The following is a 13013-nucleotide window of genomic DNA, read 5'->3' as shown; positions in this document are numbered from 1 at the left end:
CTTTTAAAAAGTAGTATTTCTATTCTTATACATTTTGACCAAAGATTTCACACAATCGCTGGTGGCTGAAGGGAGGGTGTAAATCCAGCTAGGGTCGATGCACGAGTCATGGGCATTGTAAGTCCCAATGGTCCCTAGTATGGCGATCTACCTTCAGTTGTTGGCGATCTGTAGCACGTGTTTATATTCTATTGTCTGAATAGTTACGCTATTTTATATTTGCACAAGAGTTTTACAATTCTATCTGTGGTATTTTTTGTATTTTCTACTGTTCTTCACTGCCAGGTTTACGCATTGTGAAATTAAAGCTTGTTTTAAATTTTAACTCACTCGTCCATAAAAGGTTTCTTCCCTTACTCTCCAATTTCTATTAATGCCAAATAATGAGATATACCATTGCATTTAAATAGCATGAATTACATTTGTGTGAGATGTACATTCGGCAAAGTGTTTTAAGAAGCGCTCTAGAAAATAGTAGAGAATATTATAGAATATGCCTGACACCCAGTATTAAAAATATGATATGTGTTTGATGTTTTTGTAAGTGATAAAAGAGCAATTGGACATCAGAAGTTTTGTCAAAGAATACATTTGCATGTATATTGTCTAGACATTTTTTCTGAACGTTCAATGGCCTTAAAGAATTTAGAGATGGTGTGATACCATCACGTGAGCAAGATCGCTATTCTCTTCTCTCAAAAGGGTCATAAACGTTGGGCTACACGACGTTCAAACATCCTTCAACAGATAAAAGTTTGATTAAGATCAAAATCTCAAAAACTCAGTTATGGACAGGTAGCACATTGGAGAAAACAAGAATGATTGATATTCCACATAATTTTACATATTCCAAAACAAGCGATTTTTTCACAATTTTATGCTCACGAATCTGCGACTTTTTTGGAAATTCTAGAAGCTGGTGCTATGTGACAAAACTTTAAATAAAGAAGTTGATCATCCTTAAAGATTTTTTCATCTCTAAGAAATGTTTTGTGTTTGTCCACACAGTTTCATCATAAACTCAGAGAGGTTTGTATATGCTTCGTCAGTTACAAGTGAAATGTTTCATCGGAAAGATTATTCGTACCTTCCTGATTGCCCACCTTTCTTGCGAATGTATTGTAACGAATATATCTATGAATAATTGTTCTTTACTAAATAAGTCATGCCTCTTAACACAACATACGTTATTCTAAATTAACTATCAGTAAACTGGTGGGCGTCTCCTTGTCTTGACCAACAAACGGACCAGTAGATTTGGAGACGTGTTTACAGCCTAGCATACTAAATTTCCCAACATCGTTTGTTCAGAAGATAACGTCACCTTTCTCATAACCTCGTGGTGTATAAACCGCCGAAGTCAGACGATTGTCGATGGCAGGTCTCAAGATTTATACGTTCCTGACGTCAAGGAAGTGTGCGATAGTATATCTCTTTATAGCAGTCCGCCCACGATTGCTGAGGCTCCAAGATAAACAGAACATAGAACTATTGCCTCTCAGCAATGTCACGGTGCTTAACGGCACCGTCCCATTGTATACGGATACATCGTCTATCTGTCACGATGTGCACAGCCTCCCACCTGTCACAATGTACATAGGTTCCCCACCTGTCACGATGTACACAGGTCCCCGCCTGTCACTATGTACACAGGTCCCCACCTGTTACGATATACACAGGTCCACATCTGTCACTACGTAGACAGGTCCCCACCTGTCACGATGTACGCAGGTTCCCCACCTGTCACTATGTACGCAGTTCCCCACCTGTCACTATGTACACAGGTTCCCCACCTGTCACTATGTACACAGGTCTCCCACCTGTCACTATGTACACAGGTTCCCCACCTGTCACTATGTACGCAGTTCCCCACCTGTTACTATGTACACAGGTTCCCCACCTGTCACTATGTACACAGGTTCCCCACCTGTCACTATGTACGCAGTTCCCCACCTGTCACTATGTACACAGGTTCCCCACCTGTTACTATGTACACAGGTTCCCCACCTGTCACTATGTACACAGGTTCCCCACCTGTCACTATGTACGCAGTTCCCCACCTGTTACCATGTACACAGGTTCCCCCACCTGTTACTATGTACACAGGTTCCCCACCTGTCACTATGTACACAGGTTCCCCACCTGTTACTATGTACACAGGTTTCCCACCTGTTACTATGTAAACAGGTTCCCCACCTGTCACTATGTACACAGGTTCCCCACCTGTCACTATGTACGCAGTTCCCCACCTGTTACTATGTACACAGGTTCCCCACCTGTTACTATGTACACAGGTTCCCCACCTGTCACTATGTACACAGGTTCCCCACCTGTCACTATGTACACAGGTTCCCCACCTGTCACTATGTACACAGGTTCCCCACCTGTTACTATGTACACAGGTTCCCCACCTGTTACTATGTACACAGGTTCCCCACCTGTCACTATGTACACAGGTTCCCCACCTGTCACTATGTACACAGGTTCCCCACCTGTTACTATGTACACAGGTTCCCCACCTGTCACTATGTAGACAGGTTCCCCACCTGTCACTATGTACACAGGTCTCCCACCTGTCACGATGTACAAAAGGCCTTCATACCAGTCATACACAAGCAGATCTCCACTTGTCATGCTATACACAGGTCTCTGTCTGTCATGCTACATGGAGTTGTCTGTCTGTCATGCTGCAAGCAGATCTCCACCTGCCATGCTACAAGCAGGTCTCTGCCTCTCATGCTCCAGGCTTCTCTCTGTCATACTACAAGCAGGTCTCTGTCGCTCGTGCTACAAGCAGATCTCTGTCTGTCATGCTACAAGCAGGTCTCTGTCTGTCATGCTACGAGCATTTCTCTGTCATATGCTACAGGCAGATCTCCACCAGTCACGCTACAAGCAGATCTCTACCTGTCATGCTACAAGCATGTCTCCAACCGTCATGTTATAAGGAGGTCTTTGCTTGTCATGCTATTAGCAGGCTACACACAGTTTGAACAAAGGAGGTGATATTGGAAGTGTCTTTCTATTGATGTTGAAACCTGATAATGTTATGTAGGCGTCTTAATTGATTTCCTTTTAAATTGGTTTCAGAGATGCTTTTTCCCATGTTTGAAAATCGTTGCATTGTCTTGGATTAGGAAAGTCAATAATCCAATCTTAAACCTGACAAAGCGTTCCACGAGCGGATATGTGTGATGAATGCATGAAGAGTGCAACCACGGTATTTAAATAGTTTGATTCATAGCACCGAACGAAATTGTTTGTTTCAGCTTTATTTCAAGCACACGGCCAAACAACAGGACCGGTCTATTAACGAACCACAAGAGACTGTTTTTCGAATCTCGTCTCTTATCATTCTCGCAACTCAGCGTGTCTGTTGTATGCTGTGTAGGAGCGGGGTCTCTCAGGCAGATTCTCAACAGCTGATCATGAATGGTGCTAATGTGGATCTATAGGTTTTTTTCTCACACATGTTTTTTTCTTGGTAATTTATTGATTTAAAGTTTAAATTTGTATAATACAAATACAGCTCGTTTCGTATGCACAATGTACCATTGTTTTAGGTGAGCGATATCTTTGTGGGGGACTCGATAAATGTACAGATGTGTCACACATTGCACCATGTGATGAATCAAAACCGTGTCTTCGGCTTGACGAGTGAACGCTTTAACCACTTGCCTTTCCGCCGCGCCTTATTGCATTTCGGATGGGTTGAAGGGCGTATGGGGTGTGACCATGCTTGATGGAAATTTGCACATTTGGATTGACAGTCCAACATTGAACCAAATTGTGAAAGTTTACCAAAGATGACAGAGCCATGTTCACTAACGATGTCGCAGTCTATATGATGATCATGGTCACTTAACGAGACCTGATTTAGCACGCCTGTGCACTAAACTCTTGTAGTCAAGTGTCGATGCAGTGACAAGTAGATGAGCAGCGATTACTTGAGGCTAATGCGATCATTGCCTCCATGCCTTCAGTAATCACCTACATGCGAAAGCGAACTCTGCTGGTCGTGTCTCGCATAGTAATGTCCCACACCATGCTAAAGGAAGGCCTCTAATCCCAAAGTGACTACAATCGGAAACTAAGAAGTGGTGGAATACGGCTGATTGACTGTGAACTGTCATGTGATTTCACCAACAGGATGTACTGGCACCATTCTTTCAGATAAGCCCTGTAATTAAGGTGTTAATTCTGTCGCCATGACTACCACAACACCGAGGTTACTTAAATATATGACACACAACTTCTACCGCTATTGTTAATGTGTCTTTGGTCTGTTGGCCATCGTTCTTTTAGATGTTTTAGTACTTTAACGTTTCAGCGAGGTACTGTAACACCATTCAAGATCTAATGCTTGCACAAGTTCGTCGGCCATGAATCTATGGGCAAGGATTATGAGGTATCACACGGACAAGGCCCCGAGACATAAACCCCATCTCAAAATAAACTGAAAATAATTTCTATGAAATCATATGAATTTGTGTACAAAAGCATTAACAACTGTATTTTTAACTTCAGTCCCAACAGATTCCTCGTATATAAAATTATACATTGAAAACAGAAACAGATTTACCAAATTTTTAAATTTAAAATCTAGGCATGAACTATTAACTGATACCTTGCGCCACAGACTTATAGGGAAAGGATTATAAGAAACTGAACTTGGACACCCACTTGAACACGCATACAAATAACCGAGAGACTGATTTAACGCTAAAACGACCACCCCATGTTCAGGCCCTGTCTGATACTGGGCCTTGTGCCATTAAGGATCGCCATAATGGGGCCATAGTTTTGCTCCGTGGGGCGGGCTCGAGTCATGACTAAGTGCTCTCTTGCCAACAAACGTTCAGGAAAATTTGTCAAAAATGACAGCCATTACTGTCTGAAGACTACTGAGAAAGAAATTTGTGAAATGCTCGACATCCAAAGAAGATGTCTTCATCAAACTGAGACATTTGAGCAAGGTTTAAACATCCCCATGGGTATGTTTGTTTCTTTAAGCAAACAAATCAGAATTTGGTTGACGCATGTCATCTTGTCCCATTTGCGTAGATCGATGCTGATCACTGGATTGTCCGGTCCAGATTCGATTATTTACAGACTGCCACCATGCTTGGAATATTGCTGAGTGCGGCGTAAAACTAAACCCACTCACTCACTAAAAACGTATGACAAAATTTTCAGTTTTCTGAAACTGTCTTCTTGCATTTGAAAACTCTGTTCTTTGAACGCTTAGATTAAAACAATAGCATGACCGTCGCCAGCATCTGTGCAGCTGCGAATACTGATGAAGAAGTATATGACATATAAGCCTGACAGACAGCAAACGCGGCTCCTGTATTATTAACGATTGATACATTCAGACCCAATTTGATCAGTGTCCGTTAATGTCGTCCCATGCAATCGGTGATCTCCAATGCACGTGGCGCAGGATGTAGAGATGGAGAGACGGTCGGGAGGGGATTGGGGAAGGTGAAGGTTCATCAAGTAAGCAGCAGATTCAGAGATCACCAACGGCGTTATTATCAAACCCATCTCAATGTAAGTCCTTCGCGGACAGACAAATGTCATGAAACAACATTTGATCATGCTCTAAACATGTACTGTGTGTTTAGACGTGGTGTTAATGAACATTGGAAGCTCCATCTGGAGGTAATATTGCTCAATACTCCAGGACTCACACTAGTAATTGTCTCCAAATGGTCCCATGAACACCAAACCACCTCGTTAACGAAATGGAGTTCAGGAATTTAACGATAAAGGGTCTATCAGTCAAAGTGAATGTGTCATGATTGTAATACACTTCCATTATATCTAACGTCAAGAAGTTACTTAAATATCAGTCCTTGTTATGTCAAATGTCAATGTCTCCTTGTTTCTACTGCCAACGTTTTTTTCTATCATGTTAACGTGATATGACATATTATCCTTGTTTCTTGCGTCAACGGTCTTTTCTCATGCCAGTTTTTTTAATTTATTTTTTAGATTTTTTATGTTTCCTGTGTAAGTGTTTTCTTAAGTTTTTTCACATGTTGTAATTACTTCTCATGTCAACGTCTTCGTGTTTCCCCATGATAACCTTGCTTCCAGCGTTGGTGTCTCTTTGTTTCGCACGTCTCCTTCTTTCGCATTTTCGTTTCTAGTTTTGATGTCTCAGTGTTTCCCGTGTCCCCTTGTTGCCCACTGTCATATTTCGTTTCTCCATATTTCTCGAGTCCGCTTGTTCCCCAATGTCATTTTCGTTTCTAGTTTTAGTGTATCCATGGTTCTCGTGTCTTCTTGTTTTCCCAATGTCACCTTAGTTTCTAGCTTTGGCTTCTTCACGTTTCTCGTGTTTCTTTGTTCCCCAATGTGAGTTTCGTTTCAGGTGTTGGTGTCTCTATGTTTCCCATGTCTCCATGTTTCTCTTAGTAATGTCTTGTTTCCTTTGTCAACATTGACTTTGTTTCCCGTGTCTGTTCCTTGTTATCCTTCTTTCCTGTTTTGGTTCCTCCACGTCTCGCATCTCACTGTATCCATATTTCCCATAACCGCCTGGGCATATTCCTATCGGCATCTCATTATTTCCACCGTTAGTGTCTTCTTTCTACTCTTGTCTTGGCCTTCTTTTCCGAACTGGCGATTTTGGTAAGTCCTTATAGCCTATGTCCTGGCGCCCTTAATTCCCCATGTCGATGTATCCTTGTTCATCACACGAGTGTATTCCTCCCGATATTGATCGACCATTGTTTCTCAATGTGTTCATCGTGTACGGTACGGTACGGTGCTATTGCTGTTTGCAAAACCTGTAACAACCATGGAACATAAGTCGAAACAAGTCAGTACATTCAATCAAAACATTCCCCGACCAGATTTCCAACGGTAGACCCGTGCTGGGAGTTACAAGCCGCTCAGACACAGCAGGGATAGCTGTCCGTGTCACCAGCAACTCGTGTCACCAACTCCTCCTGTGAAACCACCAGATACCAGCGGAACCAAGCTATTACCGGTTATCTCTAATCCAGGATGGTATTCATGTAGAGAACAAAAATCTGTGAAAAATATAAACTGATTAAAGATCAAAGGATTAGGTGATTAGACATGGTTTACTGTTACTAATGCCTGAGCAGTAATTTAGCATGTTTTATTCTAATAGGAATTTTTGGTTTTAGGTGACAAAACAAAGGTCACTAGACCGAGAATGATTGCGTGATCATGTTGACTTAGTCCTCAAGCAAACAGCTATTGATTGATCTTTCATATCTATTAATTAATGCACATAAGGTCTGTATCATTTGAACATCCCCTTATCTGTTACCCGGTCGTTTGCCTTCAGATGTGATAAACATGTTCATATTTTGTATGCTCTGATTGCGTTGAATAAATGTTCATATTTGATTCCAGTGTTTGATATCAAGAGACATACTCTCTAATTGTGTGGAATAAATGTTCACATCTGATTCCAGTGTGTGATATCAAGAGACATACTCACTGATTGAATGGAATAAATGTTCATATCTGATTCTAATGTTTGATATCAAGAGATTGTGCAGTATAAATGTTTATCTCTGATTCCAGTGTTTGATATCAAGAGAAATACTCTCTGATTGTGTGGAATAAATATTCATATCCGACTATAGTGTTTGACATCAAGATACATACTGTCTGATTGTGCAGTATAAATGTTCATATCTGATTCTCGTGTTTGATATCAAGAGACATGCTCTCGGGCTGTATGTTATAAATGCTCGTATCTGATTCTTGTGTTTGATATCAAGAGACATGCTCTCGGACTGTATGTTATAAATGCTCGTATCTGATTCTTGTGTTTGATATCAAGAGACATGCTCTCGGGCTGTATGTGATAAATGTTCATATCTGATACTCGTGTTTGATATCAAGAGACATGCTCTCGGGCTGTATGTTATAAATGTTCATATCTGATTCTCGTGTTTGATATCAAGAGACATGCTCTCGGGCTGTATGTTATAAATGTTCGTATCTGATTCTTGTGTTTGATATCAAGAGACATGCTCTCGGACTGTATGTTATAAATGCTCGTATCTGATTCTTGTGTTTGATATCAAGAGACATGCTCTCGGACTGTATGTTATAAATGCTCGTATCTGATTCTTGTGTTTGATATCAAGAGACATGCTCTCGGACTGTATGTTATAAATGCTCGTATCTGATTCTTGTGTTTGATATCAAGAGACATGCTCTCGGGCTGTATGTTATAAATGCTCGTATCTGATTCTCGTGTTTGATATCAAGAGACATGCTATCGGACTGTATGTTATAAATGCTCGTATCTGATTCTCGTGTTTGATATCAAGAGACATGCTCTCGGACTGCATGTTATAAATACTCGTATCTGATTCTACTTTTTGATATCAAGAGCCATACCTTTCTGATCGACTAGTACTGGTATAGAGAGTCTGGAGATCGACTCTTATGGTTAGAATTTAGACATGTTTTACTTGATGAGCCGTGATATGAATCTATAGATATTTCCCGTTGCTAATAGCTGCAAAATTGCTGATGCCAGGTAAGGCAACTCTCACTCACTGACACACTTGATAAAGTGACTGCAGTGATTGGATCATCCCGACATATACTGAACAGCAAAATAATCGCAACGATTGTTGTTTTTTGGGGACTTATTTAAACAAAAGACGTAAACGTGAACGCTTACTTTTTATGAGATTTCACATTTTCGAAACTTGAATTTCTTTTGCTGTTCACTGTATCTAATATGAGGGCATATTCTCATGACGGGAAACACTGTAGCAATATTGTTCCAGCAAACTTCAAACGTATGGTCTAATGCTACTGAACGCCAAATATCAATATTCCTCTTTACAGCTCTGTCACTTTGGCGTGTTAGTAATGAAGTTATGGTAATATAGCATCGCTACCTAGTAATACACTGTCGCATCAGGCAACACTGGCATGCAATCAGTAGGGTCAGACATCCTCATCGCAGTCCATTCTGTGTTCACAGAAGATGCGTTGCTGAAACCGCTGACCTAATTTGTCCACGAAGTCTCATTCATGCTTTAGATTTTTAAACGGAAATTGACACACCATGTATGTATATACTGAAGGGTTGTCCCAGCAAAGGATTAGGTGTGAGGCACAGAAGAACAATTTGTCTCTAAATGTGAATGGGCATAAGTAGAAGGGTCTGGAGTACGCACGATAACACTCTAGCCACCAGCAGTAGTCTGTAACTTGCACAAGAGTTTTACAGACAAAAAACCTACCCACATGGTTACAGTGGGTGTGTGAGTAGTTTTACGCCGCAATAATCCAGCAATATCGTCGCAGAGGACACCTCACATTGCACCTGTGTGGGGAATCGAACCCATGTTTTCGGCGTGACGTGCCAACGCTTTAATCACGTGGCTATCCCATCGCACCCTGCATTAAAGAATATGCATGACACTGTACTGGGTGTCCTCCCGCCTTGCCCCAAAGTGAATTACCCCTCCCTCAGCCTAGCCTAAACCCCAAACTGTGGTGTTGTTACAAGGGATTAAAGCTTTGCGTTATAGCCTGCTTCCCTGATACCTTGAGTGATGGTTCACTCACTATTGTGTTAAATCACTGTCATAATAACAGAACCATCACTATTGTGTTAAATTACTGTCATAATAACAAACAGTCAAAACGGCAAAATATATAGGTACAAGTTGAATATATTGATGGCCATAAAGATGGACAATTTTTACTCTGCAATGACTATTAGTTCAGTGTTAAGAATTGGCATAAGGACACATGTGTCTGGGGTTTCTTTTCACTTTTGACGCGCAAATTCATCAGACGTGCAGCAGATGTACCATTAGTGCCCTTAGGCAGACTAGACAATGTGTTGGTTGAGGCTTTAGAAATGACTGACATAGATACATATGCAGACTCTGTGACGTACCAGAGAGCTCAGAAGAAGGTCGCCAGACAAGGAGCCACTTTGACACCAAGGGTCCCCATCTTTAACGGTGGCACCATAAATTCAACAACGCCATCACGACACCCCATTCTAATTTATACAAGTTCATCAGTGTCATCAAGAACATGCAGGTCAAGAAGAAATTTCAATTATCCAACTCCAGGAAACAGGTTGACTAAAGTATACAATATAGAAGATTTGCAGATTCAACTTCAGACCCTGAAGACAGATATAGATGTGGCGAAAATGACGTTTTCGTCTTTGCGATACTGCTTCCTATTCGATAAAATAATGTTGACTTATAAATTATTGTTTAAAGGTCTGAAGTGTAGGTTCAGATAACAAACTAAAACAGACGATATCAATCCATATAGAAGTTTGTGTATATTTAGTACGACTAAACCCTGAACCCAAAAGTTATAACCATTCCCACATAGCCCAACTTGTTTGTTTATACAGAGCAGTTAGAGCCAGTTTGGAGCTAGGCGGGCACGATCACTGAGTACTGAGTACGGGTGGTTAGACAGGAATACCTGAAGCTGGCGAACAATCTCTGAAGAACTGTAACTACTTTTACCCACGAAAAAACCCAAAAAAAACAAAACAAAAGCAAACAAAATCTCCAAACAAACAAACATATAAATAACCCCGAAAAAGCACACACACCATACAAAACCAAACCAAAAACAACAACAACACCGGTCTATAGCGAGCAACAACATAGGCAGCCCGTTGCATTAATAACGGTATCCCAGTCTATAGCGAGCAACAACATAGGCAGCCCGTTACATTAATAACGGTATCCCAGTCTATAGCGAGCAACAACATAGGCAGCCCGTTACATTAATAACGGTATCCCAGTCTATAGCGAGCAACAACATAGGCAGCCCGTTGCATTAATAGCGGTATCCCAGTCTATAGCGAGCAACAACATAGGCAGCCCGTTACATTAATAACGGTATCCCAGTCTATAGCGAGCAACAACATAGGCAGCCCGTTACATTAATAACGGTATCCCAGTCTATAGCGAGCAACAACATAGGCAGCCCGTTACATTAATAACGGTATCCCAGTGTATAGCGAGCAACAACATAGACAGCCCGTTACATTAATAACGGTATCCCAGTCTATAGCGAGCCACAACATAGGCAGCCCGTTACATTAATAACGGTATCCCAGTGTATAGCGAGCAACAACATAGACAGCCCGTTACATTAATAACGGTATCCCAGTCTATAGCGAGCAACAACATAGGCAGCCCGTTACATTAATAACGGTATCCCAGTCTATAGCGTATAACAACATAGGCAGCCCGTTACATTAATAACGGTATCCCAGTCTATAGCGAGCAACAACATAGGCAGCCCATTACATTAATAACGGTATCCCAGTCTATAGCGAGCAGCAACATAGGCAGCCCTTTACATTAATAACGGTATCCCAGTCTATAGCGAGCAACAACATAGGCGGCCCATTACATTAATAACGGTATCCCAGTCTATAGCGTGCAACTACACAGGCAGCCCGTTGCATTAATAACGGTATCCCAGTCTATAGCGAGCAACAACATAGGCAGCCCATTACATTAATAACGGTATCCCAGTCTATAGCGAGCAACAACATAGGCAGCCCATTACATTAATACTGAAAAAGAGACACTTCCAAAGTTGTTACATCAGATGTGACAGCTACACTTCCCGATTGCGCCGTTTCTTCAGAGATTTGAGACTAATTCCGTTCCATTAAGTTGTTAGATTTAATGACAATAATGATATGTACATGACAAATATTGCTCACGTCGGTCTTTCTAAATGCAGCCGGTTCCACGAATGCCATGATCGGCCATGGAAAGATGTTAATGTTTTGTTGCACACATTCCAAGACTTGTATGGTAGGTAGGACCAATATCTATGTCCTTGAATAAATGTCAGCGCTAGATTTAACTCTCTGTCTGACGAAGTGTTTGCGGGTTGGGTCTGTCTCACTGTCGTTATACGAAGACCAAAGAGGGATTAGTTGACGGCGACAAGTTCTTCTGCATGGAGAGTATATCCAGACGTGTCTAGACGTATTAATTAGTGTAAGGGTGATTATGGATTAATGGTAATGTTTAATTGGGAGGACCAATCGCTACGCTACGATGCGAGGTGATGCGACGTTACGAGGCGAGGCAAGGCGTGGCGCAGCGAGGGGACGTGATATGACGCGAGTGCCAGTTCCGCGCAAACCTTTTAATCCACGTAGTGCCGAGCGCACTTTTGTATCAAGGGCCATATTCTAATGATGACGCCTGGCATCGAAACAGCTGACCTTCCCTCATCAGGGCAGACAAACTCTCAACCTATTTGTAAACAGACACAAATACTAACGCACACACGCACACACGCACACACGCACACACGCACACACGCACACACACTCACACAGGTCTGCTTTATCATTCATATCACGTTTGTGGTTTCATACATTTTGAATCGTGAGTCCACAAGGCCATTCTGAGGAATGAGTGTTGGGATAGTGGCTCAAGAATAATGTCCTTTTTAAATCTCCCCAGCAAAAGCTTGCAAGGTCACAACAGATTTCCCGGACAAAAGTTGTTGCTAGCAAAACCATTGTGTGTAAATAAACGGAAAAAAACAAAACAAAACAATTTCCTTGATAAAATGTAATTCTTCCTGCTGCTACGCGAAAAACAACCAGGCATTGATAACTGAATTCGGTGCTGTTTAGCAAGGTTTTTCGTTTCCATCAAGTTTCCTGAGTCTGAGACTGTGAGAACGTTGTAATTAAAAGCTGTTTAGCGAGAACGTAGATTTGGTGAACAAAATCCTCTGCTGCTGAACGAATGTTCATTTTGAAATAAATAATGCAAGGATGTTTCTGCGGTTGAATGTCTAATTGCAACTATTAACCTCTGTCAAGTCGCATTTCAGCAACACGCGAGTCCTTTGAGGCGAGATAAGCCCTACATTAGTTTCTATACCATGAATGGCGTTGTTGTGGAAGTTTAAATCCGCAAATGAGTAAAATAAGCTGTTTATGTAGGGCGACCCTTCCATGGAAGTGAAGGTTG

At 41.5% G+C, this 13013-nt stretch overlaps 1 protein-coding gene across 1 annotated transcript; it reads left to right on the top strand.

Annotated features, from left to right (window-relative positions):
- Window positions 1–1774: 1774 nt before the first annotated feature.
- LOC137295320 (uncharacterized) lies at window positions 1775–2533 on the top strand. The gene has a single exon (XM_067826636.1). It carries the CDS (start codon window positions 1775–1777, stop codon window positions 2531–2533), a length of 759 nt encoding a protein of 252 aa, XP_067682737.1.
- Window positions 2534–13013: the final 10480 nt, after the last annotated feature.

The sequence above is a fragment of the Haliotis asinina genome, chromosome 8 (genome assembly GCF_037392515.1).
Source record: "Haliotis asinina isolate JCU_RB_2024 chromosome 8, JCU_Hal_asi_v2, whole genome shotgun sequence".
Classification (NCBI taxonomy): domain Eukaryota; kingdom Metazoa; phylum Mollusca; class Gastropoda; order Lepetellida; family Haliotidae; genus Haliotis; species Haliotis asinina.
This window is presented reverse-complemented; position numbering and strand designations above follow the sequence as displayed.

Bases quoted from the DNA above. Each gene is read 5' to 3' on its own strand.
- LOC137295320 (XM_067826636.1), top strand. From the start codon at position 1,775: ATGTACACAGGTTCCCCACCTGTCACTATGTACACAGGTCTCCCACCT.